Source organism: Cibotium barometz, chromosome 31, assembly GCF_041138505.1.
Source record: "Cibotium barometz isolate CiBa-2024 chromosome 31, ASM4113850v1, whole genome shotgun sequence".
Classification (NCBI taxonomy): Eukaryota; Viridiplantae; Streptophyta; class Polypodiopsida; order Cyatheales; family Cibotiaceae; genus Cibotium; species Cibotium barometz.
The window spans coordinates 40385616-40409332 of NC_141076.1; the positions used below are offsets into that span (position 1 = coordinate 40385616).

Consider the following 23717-nt stretch of genomic DNA (forward strand, 5'->3'; position numbering starts at 1 on the left):
GTGGCTCACAGGCGGCTACTGACAAGCTGCCCTTTCCTCTACCCTCAGGCGACTGCATCTCCTTCCTTCTACGCAGCCCACCAAAGCAACTGGCTGTGTGTGTCCAACACCTGCAGGCTGCGTGTGCATCACCAACAAATGGCATCTTGCTTCCAGGACATTGTCCACCACCAGTAAGTTGTGCTCCTTCTCTCACAGCAGGCGGCTGTGGTCTTTTGTGGTGATGCTTGTCTTGATAGTTCTACACGAGGCAACTCTTTCTTCGACAAGGGTGGCTTCATATTCTACACAAACACCACAAGTATTGGTTTTCTATCAACCATTTACAAGTAAGTGAATTTCAGATTTCAGTAAAGTATTTTATGTTTAAATCTGTTAAAGGATTCATCCCTCTACGGCCACACCCGTTCGGTGCCGGGTTGTCCAAGCTATATTGGCGAACCTCGGTCCAAAGGTGCTGAGATCGGGAGAGCCAGGCGTTAGTACGAGAGCGCCTGTTTGTGCGTGGTCTCGGAACACCAGTGAGGCGCTCTCCGCGGAGTCAGTGAAAGCACAGGACCGTAGAGATTGGACCACACTAGTGGTCGTTCTGCTTCGAGCTTCTACATCAAGTTTCGACCTCGAGCCTATTTGTTTGGTACTGTTTTCATATGTACATGGACATTATCTGGTTCTTGGAACCCATGGAGCATTGTATTTATTAAATACTCCCAATAAATATATCATATATTGAGGGGGGGTCGGCCCGTTCCGGCCCCAGTGCTGGTGTCCATCTTTCCATTTCATTTCATTTAAATTTCAAGTTGTTTTAAGTTGTCCATTTCAAATTTGTGGTTTTAAAGTTGTGCTATTAAGCGTGTGGGTGTCCAACGAAGTCTTTCCCACTTGACGGGATCGGTTTCATTGGTATCAGAGCACGGTTGTTTCCCTCTTCCTAGTGGGGAAACGAACCTGTGTACTGGACATCCCGCTTTTAGCAAATTTAAAACACAATGGACAGCCAAGGCAACCCTTTGGAAGTGCCAAATTCGAGGGGTCCATCTAGTGCCTCTCGTGGGTCTGATGCCCTGCGAGGTAGACACAAGCCCCTTGAAAGGGTTCTTGATAGTGAATCCAAGGGTCAACTGTCTCCAGGAAAGACAGTTATGCTTGAACAAGAGCCTGATGCTATGAGGGCTGAAATGGAACATATGAGAAAACTTTTGCAGGCTCAAGAGCAAGAGTTAAAGTTCTTGCATGAAGATCCCCATCTGCAAAGTGCTATTGAAGCCAGGAAGGCTGATGCTATGGTTGATGTAACTTTTGAATCAATGGCTCGTGAAGTGGGCAAGAAACCAAGGGAGTTGGCACTTGCCTATCTCCTCCGCAAAGGTGATATCAAGAGGGGGGTGACGGAGAGCTGAAATTCAGAAATCCACCTCGTTTGAAGCATGGAGATCCTGCATCCCAAAGGCTGAAATCTTTTATGCAAAAGGAAGAGGTGACTGTCACCTCTCGTCATGCATCCTCTCCACAAGGCACAAAGCCTGATAGATATATGTATGCCAGTGCTCATGGAGGGCATGAAAGTCACATGCATGCAACACATGTATCTCATGGTGACAGGTCTACTTCCAGAAAAATTTTGCCTTCTGAGTTGTCTCATGGAGAGACAATGCCATATGCAGGTAAGTCACATGCATCTGAGTTTCGAGTTCGTGGAGCACATGCCACCGTGCCCCATGAAGCTTCTATGATGGCCCATGGAGCCCATGCAGACAGGGCTACCCTGTTGGATAAGGGGAAACGAAAAAGAGAAGACCATGAGCCTCATGCCAGGAAGCTCAAGGAATTCAAAGCAGGTGATAAATCTATCAAATTTGATGTCTTTCATGGTGAACATGATGCTTCTAAGGTGTTAGCATTTGTGGCACAGTTCGACATTGCTTTTAGCGATGAGGATTTCACAGAAAAGTCAAAGGTGCGCCATGCTAGCATGTTTTTGAAAGGGACTGCTGCCCATTGGTGGATCACTGAAAAGATCACCAAGGATCCCATCTCTACTTGGAAGGAATTCAAAGATAGATTTTATGCTCAGTTCTTGCCACCCAATGCGGAGCAAACTCTCACTCAAAAGTGGGACAGGCTGGAACAAAAAGATAATGAGAGTGTGCAACAGTATGTTAACAAATTCTGGAAAGTGTTGCTGGAAGTCACTCCCTTCATGCAAATCGCAGAGGATGAAAGAAAGAGGAAGTTTCGTTCTGGACTGCAACCAGCATATAGATCGGGTATTGAATTGCACCCAAAACATACGTTGCAACAACTCACAGCTTCTGCTCTTGCTACGGAGCAATTGGTGCTCAAGATCAAGCAGGATCAAGGAGGTTCCAAGGGGAAGGACAAGGCTGTCCCAAATCAGCAAAAGGGTGGACAGCCACCTAAAAAGAACTTCCGAGAGCCTTACAAGGGTTGGTAAAGCTGAAAATAACACATCTAAAGAACAGGGCCCAAGAAAGAACAAATTCGGCTTAACCCCGGAGCAAAGAGAGCAATATGCCAAGGATGGAAAATGCTTTTCTTGTGGTAGCAAAGACCACATGTTTCGGCAATGCCCAGATCGCAAACCAAAGCACGAGGACAAGCACACCAAAGCAAATGTTCATGCAGTTCCTGATGTGCAAGGAAATACAGGTCATGATGCAAAAGAGCGTATGGTTTGCAAGGCTTGGGGGCAAATCAAGGATCAGCCCGCACTCTTTATGTTTGATGACTGTGCAACTGACAATTTCATCTCTATGCAAATGGCAGCTGCATTGGGTATTCAGGTTGAAAACATGGGACCTCAGATTGAAGCCGAAGCTGCATTTATTGGTAAAGAGGTGCAGTTACCCCTTTGATTGGGAAGTTGCGTATCCATATCCAGGGCTACCTTGACAATGAGCATTTCTTAGTTGCTCCACTGAATGGATGTGATGTATTGTTGGGCAAGCCATGGCACCATAGGCTTGAGCCCCGCAAAGACTACAAGTCCAACATGATTTCTTTTATGCATAAAGGCCGCATGCATTTTATTGATGCTGGCAAAGAAGGGGATTCCATCCCAATTGTATCACACATCCAAATTAATAAAGCAATGAAAAAGAGTCTTTCAGCGTACTTGGTTTTTGTGCGTGATAGTCTTGTGCCAAATCATCAAAATGTGCATGCTATGTCTAATGATAGGCTGAATTTTCTTAATGCATTCAACGACTGTTTTGCTGACTCATTGCCAGGTGAATTACCTCCCCAAAGGCCCGAAGATCACCGTATAGATCTTGTGCCAGATAGTTCTCCACCTAACAAACCCGCATACCGAGTGAGTGCTACACAACAAGAAGAAATTATGAAGCAGGTAAACGAGCTTTTAGAGAAAGGTTTGGTTCAGCCCAATTCCTCACCTTACTGCTCTCCTGTGCTTCTTGTTCAAAAGAAGGACGGATCATTCCGTATGTGTGTGGACTATAGAGCTTTGAACAAGCTTACCATCAAGAACAGATTCCCAATTCCGCGAATTGATGATATCTTGGATAAGCTTGATGGCTCAGCTTGCTTTAGCAGACTTGATTTGAAGAGTGGTTATCACCAGATACGCGTGGTGCCACAAGATGTCCATAAGACTGCATTCAGGACAGCCTTCGGATTATATGAATTCTTGGTAATGCCTTTTGGTCTCGCCAATGCTCCTGCTACTTTTAATCGTATGATGGATAGGATATTCCGACCCCATCGCAAGTTTACAGGAGTCTTCTTTGATGATATCTTGGTTTTCTCCAAGAATGAGCAGGAACACAGAACTCATTTGGTCACAGTGTTCGAAGAGTTGCGGAAGCATAAACTTTTCGTCAATGCCAAGAAAAGTGAGTTTTTCCTTTCAGAGATTCATTATCTGGGACATATTGTATCCAAGGATGGAGTTACAATGGATCCTGCAAAGATAGAGACTATTCGGAATTGGCCCGAATTGCAAAACGTACATCAAGTACGTAGTTTTCTGGGATTATGTTCGTATTACAGGCGTTTCATAAGGCATTTCGCCATGATTGCCACTCCTCTACATGATCTCACAAAGAAGAAAACTGCTTTCAAATGGACTTCAAAGGAACAGGATGCTTTCTTGCAGCTCAAGCATGCGATCATATGTGGTCCAGTATTGATTGTTCCTGACTTGCACAAGTCATTCGTGGTTGAATGTGATGCTTGTGGTGATTGCATAGGAGCTGTCCTAAATCAAGAAGGGCATGCAGTTGCATACGAGAGCCGTCGTTTGCATGATGCTGAGCTTCATATGGATATCTATGAGAAAGAGCTCTTGGCTGTAATTCACGCCTTAAAGATTTGGAAACACTACCTTCTTGGGGCTGAATTTGTAGTCAAGACAGATCATCAAAGCTTGAGATACTTTCTATCTCAAACCAAGCTTTCAGAGAAGCAGATGAGAATGGCAAACTTTCTTTCCATGTTTCATTTTCAGATTGTGCATACTCCAGGAAAGAAAAATGTGGTGGCCGATGCACTATCTAGGAGGCCTTATATTGCTGCAGTCTCAGTGGCCTCTCATGGAGATCTATCTGCTACTAGCTCTTTCTAGACGGTGGGTCACCCACCAACCAATGGAGATCTATTTTTGAAGTGGACCCGTCTTGTCCAAGATGCCCAGCTTCATCCGAGACATCATATAATTGCTTATGGGCGTGCAGAGGAGCACAGAGCTCTTGGGCAGATTGAGGAGTGATCCTATCTATATTAGTTGGGATGCTATTGCATGGTTGACGCAGTCTGGCCCACAGCTTCTTTTTGAAGGCAGGAGAGCAGATCTTGTTTTACTTGTCCATAGGGGGCCGCGGAATAGCTCTGAGATGTTTGCTTCAGGATATCCCCAAGTTATGATACACACCACCTTCACTAAGTAGTGATACCACCTGGGAGATTATTGCTAGTTTCACGGCGTGGCATATCTTGAAGAACAGGTGCTCAGAGGCCTTTGAGTTTGTGACACCCAGTGTATTTGCACTATATGGAGCGACCTCATTCACACTCTTGTGGCCACCTGGACAGGGATCTTCTAGAGCTGCACAAACAAAACACAGCAGATTTATGAAAGGTTGGAACCGCTGTATTTTCTTCTCCTTCACTCCTATAGGGCTTTTATAGCAGCATAGTGCCCCCAATTGATTGAGATCTCCCTATGTTTTGTTTCGAGATCTCCCTTTGTAGGATTTTATTTTACTTCATAGAAGTCTCTTTTTTTGGGGGGGGGGAAACAAAAGATGGCATGATACGAGACTATTGATTGAGCCTAGGTGGAAGGTCTTGAATGACTCTTTGCTAAACTCCAATCACAATCATGACAATCCCATTCCAAAAAAACTTCCAAAGCATAAAGCTCTTGTAACATGGGAAGACCAAACAGAATCTGCCTCTATAGCATCTACATCAATGAAAACGCCCAACTCAAGGCACCCAGCAACTATCCTCTAGCTCTCTGCTCATACAGTCGGACACCTAACCTTCCTCAGCCTGAATTAGCTAACCCACCAAAATGTCTTCTTGAGTCAGATTTGACTCTCAACAACTTTAATTTTTAGTCCTATCACCTCAACACACCCTTTCTGATCTGCTGTTGACCTAAACTGACCCCAGCTGACTGTTGCTGACCCCTGACTAGTTCCAGCTGACTAAATCGGACTTTCAGGCAGCTTCTTATCCTCTAGACTCCCAGATTTTCCTCCAGAAGCAACACTCCTCAAATCTCTTGCTCCAGAACCCTACTGAACATGTCAACCGACCTCTACTGAATATCTATTGATTCCTATCTGACCCAGCCTTGAGTCAGATGACCGTCTGATTCAGCTCTAGTTCAGCTAACTTCAGACCTTCCTTTTTCTGTGTTCTCCGACATTCACAGACTCTCAAACACCTCAAATCCTACAAAGATTCAACACTACAATCTCTAATCTGACCTCAACTGACCTTTAGCTGCTAGTGAACCACTGTCTGAATCTGGCAGTCCTCTGGTTGTCAGACTTGACCTTATCTGGCTTCCTCTCAACCAAAAGGGATTATTTCTACCCCTCTACACTATCAGCTGACCTACCCTGACACTTAACAAATAGTGACTGACCACTCCTGATTCAGCTAACCTTGTTCCCAATCAGCCAGCTCTCAATACTAACTTAGACATCATTCATAGATGATCTTCTCAACAATCTCAATCAAAGCATGATAACCATGACAACTAAAATACCATAAAACTCAACCATCCACTTACAACAGGATTAAACCCAAGCAATTTGTATTCTTGATTTGTGCAATACAAAACCAGTCACAACAACCCTGAGTTCAAACAAGAGGAAAAAACATAAAAACAATGGGATACTATGCAGCCAGTTCCCTGCAGCAACTATTCAGATCTTCATCTCCAAACATAAACATCAGTTGAGCATGTATTGACTAACACCAAGTTCCAACAGAGGTTCAAACAGAAATCATGAGCTTGCCTCCTGCAACCCTCGGCTGTGACTTGGCTTTCCCTTGGGACTTGAGGCTGTGAGTACATGCCCAGAAATGCCTCGAGGATTGGTGTTCCATTGGGTCTGGTACCTCGTGTAGTTGCCTGGAACACGTCTCTTTTGGTATAGTCTCATGAACGGGGATTTTCCATACCAATGCTGCATTGCATAGCATCTTTATGTGCGTGCTTGCAAATTGAATTTGCATGTTGTTTTCATGCCTACTTGACCAAACATGGGCTAACCAAGGGCACTTTTTCCCTTTGGGGTATTCCCCTTGGAGATCTGATGTGAAAGGACACCATTCACTTTTTGTATTATGACATTACGGAGTTAACCTAAATGCTCCACACATTCCAATGCAATCTCAAGCCTTGCATTTATCACCATTTTCTGTGTACTCGGTACTTGCTTCACTCTGTGTGAGTGTGTACTCTACCAACCCTAACTGTCTGTCTACACCAACCCACCTAGGCCAACAGGGACCTGTCAAGTAATGCTAGGCCCTTTGCTAGCCCATGCGGATGGGCATGATTGGTACAGGGATATGCCACCCTTGCTCGTTTGGAGGGATTGTCTTTTAAATCACTACCAGAAACCTAGTACTAAATGCTGGTTATTTGATACTTTGGTCTGCTTGGCGGTGATGTATGGGACGTTTTTTTCGAGACTTGGGAAAGGAGGAATGGAGGACAATGGAGAGACTCCAGGTTATGATGCTCTCACACATGATCAGGAGTAAGCCATTAGTGCCACATACCACAGTATTGGCCAAGTTGGGATCAGCCCCTCTTGTCATAAATGCCATGTTCCAGGACGTCACATACGGAGTCCTCTGGACAGCTGGCACTGAGGGGTGCAGTTGTTGGTATGCACTAGCACCACCAATTGGTTGGAGTCACATGGCTTTCAGATGGACCGTATCCCCCCTTTTGACGATATCCTGGACCCCCCCTTTCTTGATCTCTCACAGCAAGAGATCAGCTGCTTCACCTATCTAGATCTGACCTGGCTTAAGACCAAGCATGGATATCCCGATTGAGCTTTCCCCAAAGCTCCATTCCTACACAGAGCATTTATTGAGGGTCACTGGGGATGGATTCAATCAGAGACACGTATCCCACGCCATGAAGATTGCCATTGATCAGTTGAAGGTGTCTTAAAATTGCCTTCAGATTGAGAAAATGAGAACAGAGGCCATTCCACGGGACACACACGGGTACGTAGGCTGTAGTTTTGGGGAGACCCAGTCTGAGAAGAAATACATACTTATATGCCCATATTTATTATGAGATACGCAGATACTACCACTGTCTCTTCAAGAAGGCATTCTGGCCGTTGTCACAGGTCTGCTGCGCTGGCCCAGCTACCGGTCTGGTTTGACCACTGGTGGAGGAACACACAGGCCGGGCAAGGGGTCTCCTGGCTAAGCATCGCTCTGCCAAGGTGGGCCCAGTACTAAGGGCGCTCCAACAAAATACGATTAATCTTGCCGAAGGTGATGCGTTTTCGGAACGGGTGACCGCAATCTTGCTCCTCGGACAGCTGGGCGCCTTTCTTGTTTACTCCTGGCTTGAGCAACGAAGGAGGGAGAACGATATGATTATAGGGGCAAGCAAGGCTGATCTTGACCGCGGCTGGGTGGGCATTACAGAGATCACACATCTGAAACTGGACTTATTAGAGCTGAGGCACTACAGAGACAGACTATTAAGGCAGCAACCCGAGAGGCGGGACATTGTAAAGACCACTAGAAGTGTATGAGGACCTACATGATGGGACACACTGTCTCAACAAAGGGAATCCTCAGTTTTACGTAAAAAGAGAAAGTAAAGAATTAGAATTTCATAAAAGAAAAGCAGAAAAAGTTGCACACATTGCAGAAAAGGCTTTAAAAAACTAGTTTAAGTTGCCCTTTGCTGAATTTCTGATTAAGAAATGGAAGAGGTTCATTCCCCTCATTCAATGGCAAGGATCTCCCAGAATCACGGAAAATTCACTATGCGTGTATAATGTTTGGTGGTCCCCAGTTTTTTTCCCTCCGTTAGCCCTCATTGAGCCAAAAGTGAGCAAAAGACTCAACAACAGAGGGATAAACAGATTTGAGGATTTCTGGGATGGTCCTCTTCTGGGGTGGAGAGATGATGAACAGCTATCTGTCATGTATGGTCTCTCAAGATTTGATAAGAATCATCTCCATGTAATTATTGGTAAGCTCAAGACGCTAACTATCAATACTTCTAAGCTCACGGAAAGGTGGATCAAAGATTGGGGGTGGACACATGGACTTCCCCTTGGTCGGGAATCAACTGCCAAGTTTTATCAGATGTTAATGCAAGAGAAGAGAGATTTTAAACATTTCAATACAATATGGAAAGTAGCTTGGCCGGACAAATGCTGGGAGTCCAGATGCAGAAGAATTTGGGGATCCAAACTGCCAACACATGCTCAGACTTTTTTGTGGAGAATCAAGGTTGGGACTCTTCCGTTAGGCTGTAAGCTGATGATCAGAAATATGGCCTCACGGATATGCCCAAGATGCAAAGCAACCATCGAGGATTTCAAGCATGCCTTTTGGGATTGCCCGGCATTAAGATCCTTTTGGATGCAGCTCTCTAAATGGGGGAAGGACATTTTGGGCTGCAATGTACATGGTCCCATTGGGTTTTGGGTAAAAAGATTGGTCCAGCAGAGGAGAGTAATAGCCTTTTTGGATTTGCAAGATTTACATGCCTGTGGAAGATTTGGTCTACGAGGAACACTCTGGTCTTTGTTAATGATGGAATGCAAAGTGTAGATCCTAAGAAGGTTATCTGTTTCGTGAAAGCTAACATTGCTAGTCTGGTGAGTGTAAACAGATGGGAGTCAGATACAATGAAACTACTCACTAAGAGATATTGGATTGAGCAGTTTCTGTGGGTAGTTCTTCTCTTGATTGTTTGAGAAGACTAACCCACAGTTTATATGTACTCTTTTCTTATTATTAATATAAATACATCTTCACTATAAAAAAAACTAGTTTAAGCAAAACTTGCAACAGTTGGATTGACTACTATTAACCAATAAAATGAACTAAGCCACGAGACTTACGCAATCATTGATGATACTCAACCCAAAATCCCACAAAGACCAACGTTAATTACCCATACCCTAATTACTTGGAAAAGGTTTCACTGCCGTAGTAGCTCACCATTGCCAGCTTGAAGTTGCTATCCTTGTCGCTCAAAGGTACCACACGTTCATCAACCCAAAAAACATGCCATTTGGTCCAATCAATACCAGGTTCATCAGCCAGTTTTCTCAGCATCTGAAAACCAAGAACTCAGTACTTTCTGGCAAAGAATTCGGAAGAATAAAATGCAAGGTTCTATTATTACTGTTTTGTGATAAATTTGCAAACAACTCAGAAATTACCGTTTCTTGATATATTCAACATACTAGTCAGAATTTTTTTATAAATTCAGGATTATATTACTGTTTTTTTTTTTAATTTGCAAGTTTCTCAAAAGTTGCAGCAAACATAGAGTTCAAGGATAATTGTCATAAGTGCCTAGCCCTCACTTAGGTGACTCCTTTTTATTTCCATTAATGATTGACTTTTCCCATGTCCTGATTCAGTGTGATCTGAAGCGGTGACTCCAATACCAGAGGCCCTATCTACTCTCTAAATCACTAGTTGTGGCTGGTGTCTGCAATTGATGAAATACATGTCACACAATCAGAACAGTGCACATAAACTATAGTATTTCAAAACACTTCTTCCTAAGCTAGATTGTTTTGCTTATCGATAACTGAGCATTTTCTATGTCATGACAAAGACAAATATGTAAACTAAGTGTGCAATGACAGCAGAGGTTATGACTATTAAATGGGTTGATACGGGATTGAATATATGTCCTTTCCCAGAGTTTGACACTAGCCATGAGGATAGCTACACTGTAGCGGTTGTCCTAGACAAGGCCTAAGGCAGTCCATTTGGTCACCAAAGAGAGCCCAACTTTGGCTTACGTTTTAACTTTTCACAAAACACTAAATTGTAGCAAAACACCAACTCATATCCAAAATCCAAATTGCAGCAAAACACCAATTCACAGCAAATCAGTGGCTCACAGAAAATCACTATTTCGCAAAAACCTGCATAAGAAGTTTTCTACATGGAAAAAGTTCTCTACCTCAAGATCAACCCTTCTTCAGGTTGATCAACCCTTCTTAGGGACTTCTTATCAATCCTTCTTAGGGTTGATATACCCTCGAGATCAACCCTTCCTAGGGACTTCTTGCTCAGTGTTTTCCAACCAAATACCTCATTTCTTGATTCTGTTTCCAGTCTCTAAGCTAATTCAAGCCAAATTCTAGTTTCCTGCAAGTTTTTTAAGCTCACAACGTGCATTTAGTTCTTTCCAATGCAAGCTTCCAACAAGAATGAAGCTCATAGCTTGCTAATTCTTTTCACTCAAGCTTTAGAATCAATGCCCATTGTATGCTTGTTAGCAAACCAACATGGTGATAGGTAGTGTGCAATCTGTCACCATTGTGACTTTATCTCTCTAACTACTCTTGATTAGCCTTCAATCATTGAAAGGACACCAGTGAAGGGTCACACCCTGTCACATGGCACATCTCTTCAAAGGGGCACATCTATTTATCAAAGGGCACATCTCTACATCCAAAGGACATAACTATTCATTCAAGAGTCGCACCCTTTTGTCAGGGATGTGCCTCTTTGTTGGTACCTATTCAGGCCCTATTTAACAAGGCCTTGTGTCTCAATGCAACAACGCAACTTTCCGCTCTTTGCCTTATGTTTACTAAAGTATTTAAGTATTAATCTCTTTAATTATGTCTAAGAATATTTCATTCAACTAAAAGCTTAACAGTGGTATCAGAGCAAACAAGATCCAACCTGTAGAATGCCCACACCCAGAAAACCTTAACCCTAAATCAATAAATTAACCCTAGAATTGGCCTCAGCCCGAGTTGTATGGAAGAGCTAGAAAGAATGGAAGCCCCATTTTTATTTCCCTTGCCCAATTTTGGCTATTTTTTTAGCTTTTCCCAATTATGCAGAAAGCCCTTTTCTACAAAGGGTGGCAAGCTGTAGCCTCACCAAGGATTACTGGCCTTGACACATGCCTGATTTGGCTCCCTCTCCCTTCCCTTCTAGGCCTCGAATGTTGCTCGCGTGTCCCTTCAAGCTGCATAGATGCATACATTGGCCCCTCTTCATTATGAATTGTCATGACTGTTTTTTTTTAACGTGGCTTACATGATTTTAAGGCTAATAACCTTAGCCTTATAATATTAAGGCTCTAAGGTTTAAAAACCCTTCAGCCGGTCCCTTTATAACAACATGACGAGCGAACGTGTCCAGCCAGCCCACATACAACTCGGCCACAACAAAAAACGAAGAAAAATGACCGCCTCTATGCAGCGATTGCAAACTACCACACGGTGCCCACACCCTCTGTTTTATGCATGCACGCTTCAACGTGGATTACCAAAAGCAGAAGCCACCTTAGAGAGACAGTTGTGATCATACTCCTATGTAATTGTGAAGAAGAGGCGTGGGTGTAGTCCATCATCATAAAGCAAAGAGATTGTCAAGAGAAAGAAAAAAAAATTTGTAACGCAAACGACCAGCCCACACCACCTCTGAAACACAAAAAAATAAAAAAATCAGCATTGAGAAAAAAACGATTCCTCCCTAGCAGCGTTCAGCCCGTGCTCTCTCTCTTTGCAGCACACGTGCTTGGCCCCTAGGTGCAGAACTCTTCCATAGTGGGTTTGCACAAGCACCAGTATCATTCATGGTTTCCCACGTGTGCTCTTTCCATTAAAATTTAGTGGGTAAATCATTAAACAAAAAAACACAAACATCAGCCAAAACAATGTGGCTCTTTGATGTTCAAGAAAACAACAATTCTTCATCATACCAGTACCACACACTTCAAGTGTGCAAATCAGGATCAATGGCTTTAAAAAAATGAAAACCCTCTTTGCTCCCTCGTCATCAGCTACAACTAGTCCCAATGCTCTCAGTTCCAACTGGTCTTCGTACCTATACATGATGGTCTCTAGCAAGCTCCCCAGCTTGCAACCTACCCTTTCTAGTTCACAGTATGGCTTTGCTTCACCCACCTGCTGATGGTTCTCACTAGGGCCCAAAGGCGTCAGTAACCACAACCCCTAGAGCCTCAATTTGCAGAGTCTTCATTTCAGCCTACTACTATGGAGGACCAAACCCACCAGCCTCGCAATCCAGCTCCAGCAGATTGGCAACAGGCTTTGCAGTAGATGCAGCAAACAACAGTTCCAACAGCAACTTCAAGAGTCCATGGCCACATTGGCTTCTCAGCTCCAATAGTTGCAAACGGATCGCTATTCTCATACCAGTTCTATACCAAGCAATCAACATTACATCATTAGTACCTGAATATGAAGACAGCATTCCCCCTAAGATGGAAGGTGACAATTTTAAGACTCTTTATCATCTTTTGCAAGCCAGTATAACAAAGAAATTGTAAATTAAACCTCCTCAGTCCTATGGAGGACAGCGCATAAGCGTACACTTCGAACAATGGCTTTACAAACTTCGCCTATATTTTGACTTGATGGTCCTTACCAATGCCAAGAAGATTACACTTGCCGCGTCCTTACTTAAGGATATTGCCTGACTTTGGTGGCAACGGTGACAACATGTTGGAAAAACGATTACGACGTGAGAAAAATTTGAGCGGGTCATTCGTAAGCAGTTTATCCCAGCCAATGGGGATTTCCAAGCTTGAAATCATTTATGCCACTTGGACCAAACTAGTTCTCTGGCTTCTTATATCTCACTAATCTGAGACTAGAGATTGATTCTTTGTCCCCAACGGATGAGCTTCATGCCTTCATTGAAGGTTTAAACCCTACACTTCGTACCGATGTGCAAAATACAACCCTGTCGATCTTCCTACAGCCATTCATTACACCAAGCATGTTGCGGATCTAAATCTGAATTCTCAAACATCCCCCTCTAAAGGTCGCTATGGCAACGGTTCACGTATGACTTGTGAAGGTTATGAAAAATCCTCATCAAGCAACTTTCAATTCCGACCCAACTCCCCTCGGCAACATTCAATGCAACAGGAAGGGTCATCTTCTTATCATTTCAACGTCAACAATTCTTTCAACCATGTGCATCTGATCGTGGATGGAACTCTGGATGTGACCAGTCTCGCAATCCTCGCCCTACAATAGCCTCATCTTCTCGCAAACAACAAAAGACAAGATTGTGCACAATTTGTAATGGCAACCATAGATGGTTTGAATTCCCCAAATAACCCAATGCTCCTCAAAACCGTAATGTGGAACCTTCAACTTCAGAAGACTGCTCCAATAATTCAAAAGGAAAACATGCAGTAGCTCATGCACTTCATGTTGGTCCTAACCTTCAAACATCTATGGCAAACTTTATTGAGGTACTTGATGACATCGAGGATTCTTCTAGCATGACTCTAAAAGAACAGCAAGATGATCTTGAAAAGTCCTTCGATTCTTTATCTCAACATGATGAGTCACCAACAATGGACTTCTTTGAAGATACAAAGATTACAAAAGCAGATATAACACTTGTTTCAACCTTACCCACATGAGATGACACAATTAATATGTAACAAGAGGATAATGTTTTCAACATTGCAACGAATTTCACACATTTTTCTAATAAATTGGATGAGTACTTCACTATTTTCAAGTTGAACACTTCGACAAATATTATTCAAGTATCAAGAGAATTCATGGATGAACCTTCAGATTCTTCTACACCACAACTTAGCCAAGTCAACTTCAAGCCCAACATTTCAAAGTAGACAAAGACGAAGACATTAAAGGCTGATGCTACAACTTGGGGTTTAGCATTTAAAACACGACAACAAGACAATAGAGGAATATTTCTCAGTGCAACATTCACCACAAGCATAAATGGCCTAATGACGAAGATCTTCAGCAACATCAAAAGTCCCATATTTAGCCGGAGTCTTATTTTAAGTGGGAGGGAATGTCACGATTGTGACTTTATCTCTCTAACTACTCTTGATTAGCCTTCAATCATTGAAACGACACTAGTGAAGGGCCATACCCTATCACATGGGACATCTCTTCAAAAGGATTTATCTATTGATGAAAGGACACATCTCTACGTCCAAAGGACATATTCATTCAAGAGTCACATCTTTTGTCAAGGATGTGTCTATTCATTTCTACCTATTCAGGCCCTATTTATTAACAAGGCCTTGTGTCTCAATGCAACAACACAGCTTTCCACTCTTTGCCTCATGTTTACTCAAGTATTTAAGTACTAATCTCTTTAATTATGTTTAAGAATATTTCATTAAGCTAAAAGCTTAACATAATCTCACACCTTACAAAACATGTAAAAACCAACAAACTCTCTATAATAAACTCCAAGAGATAAGAAGGTTGACTTAATCAAAAAACAAGAAGATTATGGACTCAACACATAGGATACAAAAAAATGGTAAAGTCTATCAGAATATAGACAAATCGACTTGAATACACAAAGTGAGTAGATGACTTGAAGAAACAACACACATAGACTTTCAGTCTTCCTCCACTAAACCTTAGCTTTTCTCTACAATCTATAATTCCCTACCTATCAATACTAAAAACATTGGCCTAGGCATACCCATTAGCCATCCTATGCCAAGACCCACTAACGTTGTTCTGTTACAATTTGTAAATAGGCAAATCAATGGATTAACATTACCCCCTTCTTGGCATGCATCAAGCCCTTGGGATGCTATGGCATATGGGAATCACTAACGGATGGACAGATTACGTAGTCAAACAGCACTGGTGAGAATTTGTGCAATATTTATGACCTTGCATGCCATGAGTGAGACCATGGGTGAAAATGTTGAAGTATTTATTGCAACCAATTATCTACCCACCTAGTTCAAGTTGGGAGATACCTATATATATGTGACACACCTCAACTATGGTATAGGTGGGCCAACCTTGGTGAGGAGTTTGGCAAGTGTGCGCAGGCCTGTGGACTACCTTGGGAGAAGTGCATGTGCGATATGGCAGTTAGCTAGTGGATGTTCAGTTTCGGAGTCTTCATGTGTGCATACCTGCTTGTGTCTAAGTGTGAACTTGTATGTGTGTAAACACCCATTTCTGTGAGTAAGTGAGTAAGTGTGTGTGAACTACCTCTTATAGCCACTAGAGTGTTTTGTGTGTAAGCAGTGATGTCATTGGTTTAGCCAAGTGTCATTGCCCCATGAGTAGAGTGTTGAGAAAGATAAAGCATTCAGAATATAAAAGCATTGTACCTTGTGAACTTCAAAACAATCAATACAAGCATTACATTGTACGGTGCAATCATCTGCTTTCAGACTGCTACATCTCACACTCTCTCTCTCTCTTTTACACATACAGCATGGATGTACATGACCCTCCATAGCTATTGGTTTGCTAACCCCAAGGTCAAAAAATGATATCAAAACATGTTTGCCTTGCTATCACCACTTTGGAGCACTGCTGCCACAACCCAAAGCCCGTTGCCGACATTTTCAGGCGGCACTAGCACTGCCAATCTCGAGTGGTGTCAGTGCACCGCTGTTCAAACCCTCCAGCCGCTACTCTGCCACCTCATCGCCGCCGCCTATTCATGCCAACTGGTCGCCACCACTGCTCTGCCCAAATCCTCCTACACCTAGCTGCTCCGCCTGTTGCCCAACTCCTAGTGTTGTGACACCTTTGAAGCCTGCTAATGTTGTCATTAACAGTCGATGACCTACAACGAATGACTTGCGCCATGATGGCCTTGCTTCCCGCCTAGGCTTTGCACCTGTGTGCACTTCTATTCTCTACCACACTTTGTGTTGCTATCTATCCTTGCTAAAAGTCTCCTCTGTACCACCACGGACTCCCAGAGACTCGTTATCACCTTCGAAAGGTTTTCAGGCATAAACTTGGCAAACAAAGATTAGGTTTCTCCTAATGCATGGAGTGTGAAACGTGCTAAAAGGTACCGATGAGAAGCTGGAAGGTGTGAAGACGTTGATAGGATTTTTTGTGGCCCAAGGGATATGCTCAATGGAGGTGTCCATCCCAGCCCCAAGAGAAGAAAAAACAAATTGGGTATGATTAAGAACTTAGGAAATAGGGGATTGTTGCATGGATATTTGCGCATTAGTGAACTAGTTGTTATTAGCTGTTGTTAGGTGAAGGGAGGACTGTTGCATGGAGAATAGCCAACAAAATTGGGTAGAGTAGTTGAGGTATACTTGGAGATAGAATGCAATTGCGTGGTGAGGCAAAAGAAAAAAAGAGCATTGTGTGTTGTAGAACAGAGTGGCAGGAGAGCTAGTTTTTGTTGGGAAGTTTGCTGTGAAGCTTGTTGGATATCAATTGGCTTGTTCCGAGAAGAAGGGGCGTGGGGACTGCTAGAGGAGACTTAGATGTTTCCAGAGCAGAGGTGATAGAGGATTTTGTGTGGAAATTGGTGTCCCATAACCTCTCAGGTTGCATCATTGTTGGAACTTGGATTAGAGCAAGGATTGCTCAAAACACTTCCCAGTTGTGTTGGATGGTTGAAGCTTGCAAGCTATTGTTGCATATCTTTGTTATTATTGATCTTGATAGGGTTGAGAATACAAATCTAGTTTTTGTTGAGGCTATTTGTGTGAGAGTTCTCTTACTCTGTTGATGTTTTCTCTCATCTGCTCAATTCCCAATTCTCAGGGTCTATTGTGAGTTGTGCAGTTTTCTTAAAATTCACAAAAGGTCAAGTTGTGTGAAATTGAAGAGTTCTTTTGTTTGTTTTGGTTCAATCAGTGTTGTTTGGATGGAATTCTATTGAAGTTAAGGCTGTGAGTGAAGAACTAACTCTAGTTGAGTCTGTGCTGGGTCCGTTAGCTTGTGTAGGGTCTAACCATAGTCAGTTGTACATCAGAATTATCAACAGGTGGTGTAGGGACCTTGATTTCAAATTGTTTTGAGGGGAAGTGATTCTGTGTCTCAACTGACTGTTGGAGGTCTGTCAGAGGACAACTGTCAACAGTCAGAAGACTTTGTAGTCTGATAGGGTTTTTGTGTCAGCAATAAAACACTTGTTGTCAACTAAGTGATTCTAAGGTTGGGTTCTAACTAGGTTTAAGAGTTCTGAGGCTCTAGAGGTGCTAGCGACGCAAAGGAGAGGATACCTACATCCGCTGGTTCAGTTCAGTTACTTGGTTGGGGACAGTCAACTCGGAGGCAGTTGGGTGCGAGCTGTAGTCAGCAAAAAGTTAATTGTGTGATATCTCATCAAGTTGAAAGATACCTGAGGGTTTGTAGGTATCTGAGGACATTTGGGGAAGATTCTGATTCACTGTAGGCTTCTGAGACAAACAGTTCGGTGCCAGATTTCTAAGGCAGAACTCAGCAAGTAGAAGTTCAAAGAAAGGTCAGAAGAGGGTCGGCAGATAATCCAAGTCTAGGGATAGTAGCTATAAGGTCTGCTAACCCTGGAGGATTATAGAGGATACTGGAGGACCCATTTTGGACTGAGGTAAGCCATCAGAATTCGGAAGCAGGTGGACATTTGATATCTGATTTGTTTGTGGCAATCAAGAGAGTTTGTTGTCAGGTAGTGGTGCATTGAGGGAAACTCCCTGATTCTCAGAGGTTCTCCTACAAGGTTTTGAGGCTAGCTGACTGAGGAGGATATTTTGGGAAACTCGAGCATGGATTTCTGACTGGGGACAAGAAGCGGACTTTGGAAGTATTTTAGTTCTGTGGCAGCTGGAAGCCATTTTGGTTGGCTAGGAGTCAGTTGAGGTCACGAGGGGCTCTTAGTTGGAAAATCAAAGGTGCTGGAGGTGAGAGCTGACTTAAGAGGATAGTTTGAGTGGGCAGCTGGACTGAATAGGGAGGTTGGGAGGGTGTTGAAATGTTCAATTGTGTCAACTGAGCATCTGGGGACGTCAGTTGAGTGTGTTGGTGCCCTCTATTGATGTTTCGGCTGGGTTGTGGTGCTAGTGGCAGTTTCCTCCTCATGGTGGTGTGCTTCGAACGGGGCTATAAAGGCAGGTTCTCCCGGACACATCAACATCTCCACAAGTTCAAGCTTGGAATGACCGAAATGACAAGGCACTAGCATATATCGGCCTCGGTCTCGCCGACAATCTCATCCATCATCTTCATTTAGATAAGCCAGTAAAAAGTACTACTGGATAAGTTAGAAAATCTATTTGGAAATAAAATTAATAATTCCAAGGTTTTCTTTAAACAAAAATTTTATGGTACAAAAATGAAAGAATCTGAATCTCTCCAAGAACATTTAAGCACATAAGGCAGGTGAGACCTCTTCTTTCTCCTAAAATTCTTCATCGGATTCTACTTCACCTGCAAGGTAGGCCTTTTTCTTCGTGGTTGGGTTTCCCATAGAAGTTACAAGACTTCCTTGAGAAATCCTTCTTTACTTGAGCTCCCTTGGAGAAAGTCTTGAATCTACCTTTCTTGAACGAACCGTTTTTGTTGTAGAAAGCTTGACTCCCTACTGTGCCTCATTCGAGGATGAAATCTGAATTAGGGAGGGGGGGTGTGTTAACCACATTTGATTAACAATACTTCTGATGCGCCAACACCACTTTTGTACCACCATTCGTAACTGCTCCATGGGCTTAATGATATAAGGTTATGGGATGTAGCCGAGCCTACAACATGTGTATTTCTGCCTAAGATGGAATTTCTATCTACATAGCCTAGATATTAGCTTATCTAGCTTTTGGGCCCCTGGACATACCATGGGTAGCCGGTGGATGGACACTTGTAAATACGAGGCCACGTAGACATTTTCAACGATGAAGAAAGACACAATCCCATTATCATAATTGAGTTAGAGTTGTCTTGAGCTCTTGTGTTAATGGCTTGCATGCTTGCTTCTATCTTTCTTGTTGATTATATACTCGCATGCGGATTATGCAACGAGGGATAGGCTTGCTCGCTTCTCATAACCTCTCTTCTTGTTGTAAAAAGCTATGTTCTTTTTCTTCATTATACAAAGAAAGAAGTCCTCAAAAATGAGGCAAACTTCTTAAAGAGCAGTCACCATAGTCACAGGGGATGGAGGGGACGGCTGCTTGGAACGCGGGGACGGCGAATCGGGACGGAACAGCATCGGGGACGGACAAGGACGGACGGACGTCCCCCACGACGCGTTTCTCACAGGGGACGGGGACGGGGACGCCGCAAGGACGGGGACAGCTTTGTGAGGGGACGGCAGAGAGCCGTTGCTGGCTGTTTTTTGCCGTTGCGCTCGCCGTTTTCGGCCGTTGCGCTTGCCGTTTCTAGCCGTTTATGGCTGTTGGCTTGGCCTTGGGCCTTGGCCCTTGAGCCTTGAGCCTTGAGCCTTTGAGGCTTGGCTCTCTCTCTCTCTCTTGCCCTTGAGGCTTTCCTCTCTCTCTCTTGCCTATCTATATAAGAACAAGCCTCTACAAGGCTACAAGCACACACAACTCTCAAGGCTCAAGCTTTCAAGGCTCAAGCTTCGTCTAGCTTCCAACTTCCAAGTTCCAAGCCTCTAGGTTCTCACACAAGGCCCGCAGGCCGCCGCCCTACTATCTAGATTCTAGAATCTAGACTCTCTCTCTCTCTCTCTCTCTCACCTCTCCCTCAAGCCTCTTGAGTCGTGAGTCTTCCAACTTCCAAGCCTCTAGGCTCTCTCTCTCTCTCTCTCTCTCTCTCTCTCTCTCTCTCTCTCATTCCTCAAGGCTCAAGAGTCAAGCCATCTTCAACCATGGCATCCTCCTCACGTGCCGGGGCTTCTCGTAGAAGGACAACGGGATGGACATGGTGGGAGGAGGTTAACTACACCCCATCCGCTCATGGAGGCAGTTCTCGGCCATGGGTATGCAAGCTTTGCCCGTACCGGCGAACGGGTGGCGCCGACAAAGTGCGAGCCCACCTCTTGCATGAGAGTGGGCATGAGGTGAGGTTTTGCACGAATGTCACGCCCGAGAAGAGACCGGAACTTCTTGACAAGCTTAGCGTCTACGAAGCGGTCGAAGCCACAAGAAGGACACCACGAGTGGCCGTGGATCCCGCGACGATGGGGAGAGGAATTCAAGCCTCTACAATGGAGTCATGTGGTGGATCGGGATCATGCACACCATCACCTTCACCATCAAGTCGGAATGTTACTCCATCCACGACGCCAGCACCCTCCATCTCCACGGCCTCTCAATCATTACGTGGTCCACGGCGACAATCTACACTTGGGGAGAATTGGAACCCCAAGTTGAAGGAGGAGGTGGATATGGCGGTGGCCCGCTTCTTCTTCCACGACCACATTGCCTTTCAAGCGGCTAGGTAAGTGCAATCGATCATTGCCAATTCATCATTCATGCTTTCATCATCCTAGTCCCCTTCTCATTAGTAAATTACTTTCTTGAATAGGTCGGAATACTTCAAGGTCATGGTTAAGAAGATTGGGGAGTATGGCTCAACCTATACGCCCCCCTCATCCGAGAGCTTGCGCACTACATTGCTCGAGAAGGAGAAGCGCATTGTAGAGCAAGCGGCCAACAACACAAAGCGGCAATGGGAGAGGAACAGAGTCTCCCTCATTGTGGATGGATGGAGTGACACCCGCAAGAGGAGTATTCACGGCATGGTTGCATATTCCTGCGGAGAGATGTACTTCATCTCATCTCATGATGCATCCGGCACTGGGAAGAGCGCGGATGTGCTTGCGGCGGAGTGGGCTACCACCATGGAGATCGTTGGCCCCGAGCATGTAGTGGGCTTTGTTGCGGATGAGGAGGCTTCCAATAGGGCGGCGGGAGCTATTCTCCAAGGTATGTATGGACATGTCACGGTGTCCTTTTGTATGGCTCATTGCCTAAACAACCTCCTCAAAGACATCGGGGCATTACCATGGATCAGCCCGCTCATTGAGGAGGCCAACACCATGGTCTCCTTTGTCCTCAACCACCAAAGACTTCGGCATGAGTTCAACAAGAGGTCCTGTCTCTCTCTCCTCAAATATTCCGACACCCGGTTTGCCTACAACTTTCTCATGTTGGGCCGGTTGAAGGATTGTAGCGGTGCTTTGGGGGGGCTTTTCCTTAGCGACGAGTTTATCGCCATGCAAGAGTCCCGTACAAACACTGGCCAAGAGTGTAGGCTACAGGCCGATGACGCCTCTTGGTGGGAGCGTGTGAAGACCACAAATGCTATGGTGAGGCCCATAGTCCACCTATTGAGGATTGTAGACGCTATGCAACCATGCATAGGCAAGGTCTACGAGGCCATGGATCGCATGATAGAGAAGTTGAAAGACTTCGTGCCTGACGAAGACAGATACGAGGAGATCCATGCCTTGTGTCTAGGAAGGTGGAATTCCTACTACTCTCCATTGCATGCAGCAGCTTATGTGGTGGACCGGGAGGTGAGCACTGGATGGAGAATCATCTTATATCGTCTTGTGCCTGATGCATTAGTTGGGCGCAAGATCAGGGACCAGCTTTCGATGTACAGGTCATTTCATGGCTCCTATGGCTGTCATGATGCACAGGTTGACCGCTCCAAACTTGGTGCTGCTCTATGGTGGGAGGACTTTGGTTCAGATGGACCGGAGCTACAGCAGCTTGCCATCCGCATACTTAGCCAGGCCGTCAGCTTCTCTTGCTTGGAGCAACTTTGGAGTACCTATAGCCACATTGCCTCTAGGAAGAGGAACCGACTCGGGGTAGAGCGTGCCAATGACCTTGTCTTCGTCAGCGCGAACTTGTGAATGCTTTGCAAGAGCGTGACCAAGAAGGCAAATTCCTTCACCGAGTGGGAGATGAGTCAACAAGAAGAGCAACAAGAGGATGAGGTGCAGGAGCAGCATGCCAGTGAGGATGAGACTGAGGATGAGCGTGATGCTTCTTTGGCACAAGCTACCCACCATGACCATGAGGCGAGCACTTCACGTGGATGATCATTCATGGATCATGATTCATGGGCCTTACTACTTAGCTCTAGCCTCTAGCCTCTAGTCTTCAGCACTTTTTTGTCATTGACTCATTTGAGTCCGTCCATGTATTCTGCCTCCTTAAGGCTTAGTCCTAACTCCTGACTCTTGAGTCATGACTCATTTTGTATCTACTAAATTATTAATATGACTCAAAAGCTTGCCATTTTAGTGTAAATTTGTGCTCCTTTTGATGTACTTCCAAAGTAGAATAAGTGTAGAGTAGAAAAATTTAAAAAAAAGTATTTTTTGAGTGCCGTTCCCTCCCCCGTCCCCGTTCCCTACTTATGGCCGTCCCCGTCCCGTCCCCGTCACCATCCCCCGTCCCTTGTGACTACGGCAGTCACACAAGGTAAAAGCATTGAAAAAACAAAGCCAGCTGGCCATCATCGATTTGATCCAAATGGATGCTATCAAACAAAGATTGACACAAGGATTGACGAAAAACAGAGATAGCGTGCAATCCTTATGGAATAAAAAACCAACTGATGATCCAATCTAGAAGACCACCTGCCAAAAATCCAAAAAAATCTAGAGAAGGAATACCCTGGAAATCTGAGTTGAAGAGAATGTGAAATTTGCCGAAGGAAACTTTTGGTCTACAGACAAGACCAAAGAAGATGCATCATTGTTTCCTTTATGCAACGACAAGAAGGGCATTTCGCAGTAGCTATGTGTCTTTTTTCAAGAAATTCTCCAACTTGGAACACTCCCAACAAGCATCGCCACAAAAACAATCTAGATTTGAGTGGCAATTTACTATAACAGATTTTCTTTAGGTTTTGTTTCCACCAACGGGTTGTCTTAGTGAGGTGCCAATTCTTATTAACTCGATTGACAAACCAAGGCATAGGAATAATCAACCTAAAACTGAAACCTGAGGGAAAGAGAAACTAGGATAAGGTCAAATCTTATCCGTCATAGAGCCAAATCAAACTTCCCAATGAGTTAGCTGCCATTTGTGAAATGCATCTTTGTTCGCATTAAAGCAGAGAGCTACAATCATAAGCGTTGTTAGGAGAAATTGGCAAACCCCAAAACCTTGTACAGGAGTCACCAAGGCTGTGTGTGTTGAGATTTGGTATACTCAAATGAATGCACTTTGTGTTTGTGTTGGAGTAGTAGGATCCTCTGCCCGCTAGACGACATGGGTGCACTAACCATCAACTAGTATGCTTGCA

At 44.2% G+C, this 23717-nt stretch overlaps 1 protein-coding gene across 3 annotated transcripts in view; it reads right to left on the bottom strand.

The window, feature by feature from the left end:
* Positions 1-23717, bottom strand: part of LOC147620858 (putative 6-phosphogluconolactonase 1) — a 104148-nt gene that overhangs the window by 26979 nt on the left and 53452 nt on the right. For all 3 annotated transcript variants that reach the window (XM_086825125.1, XM_086825126.1, XM_086825124.1), the window contains exon 3: positions 9721-9837. In XM_086825125.1, the coding sequence (XP_086681251.1) occupies positions 9721-9837 (117 nt within the window). The remainder of the gene's footprint in view (positions 1-9720; positions 9838-23717) is intronic.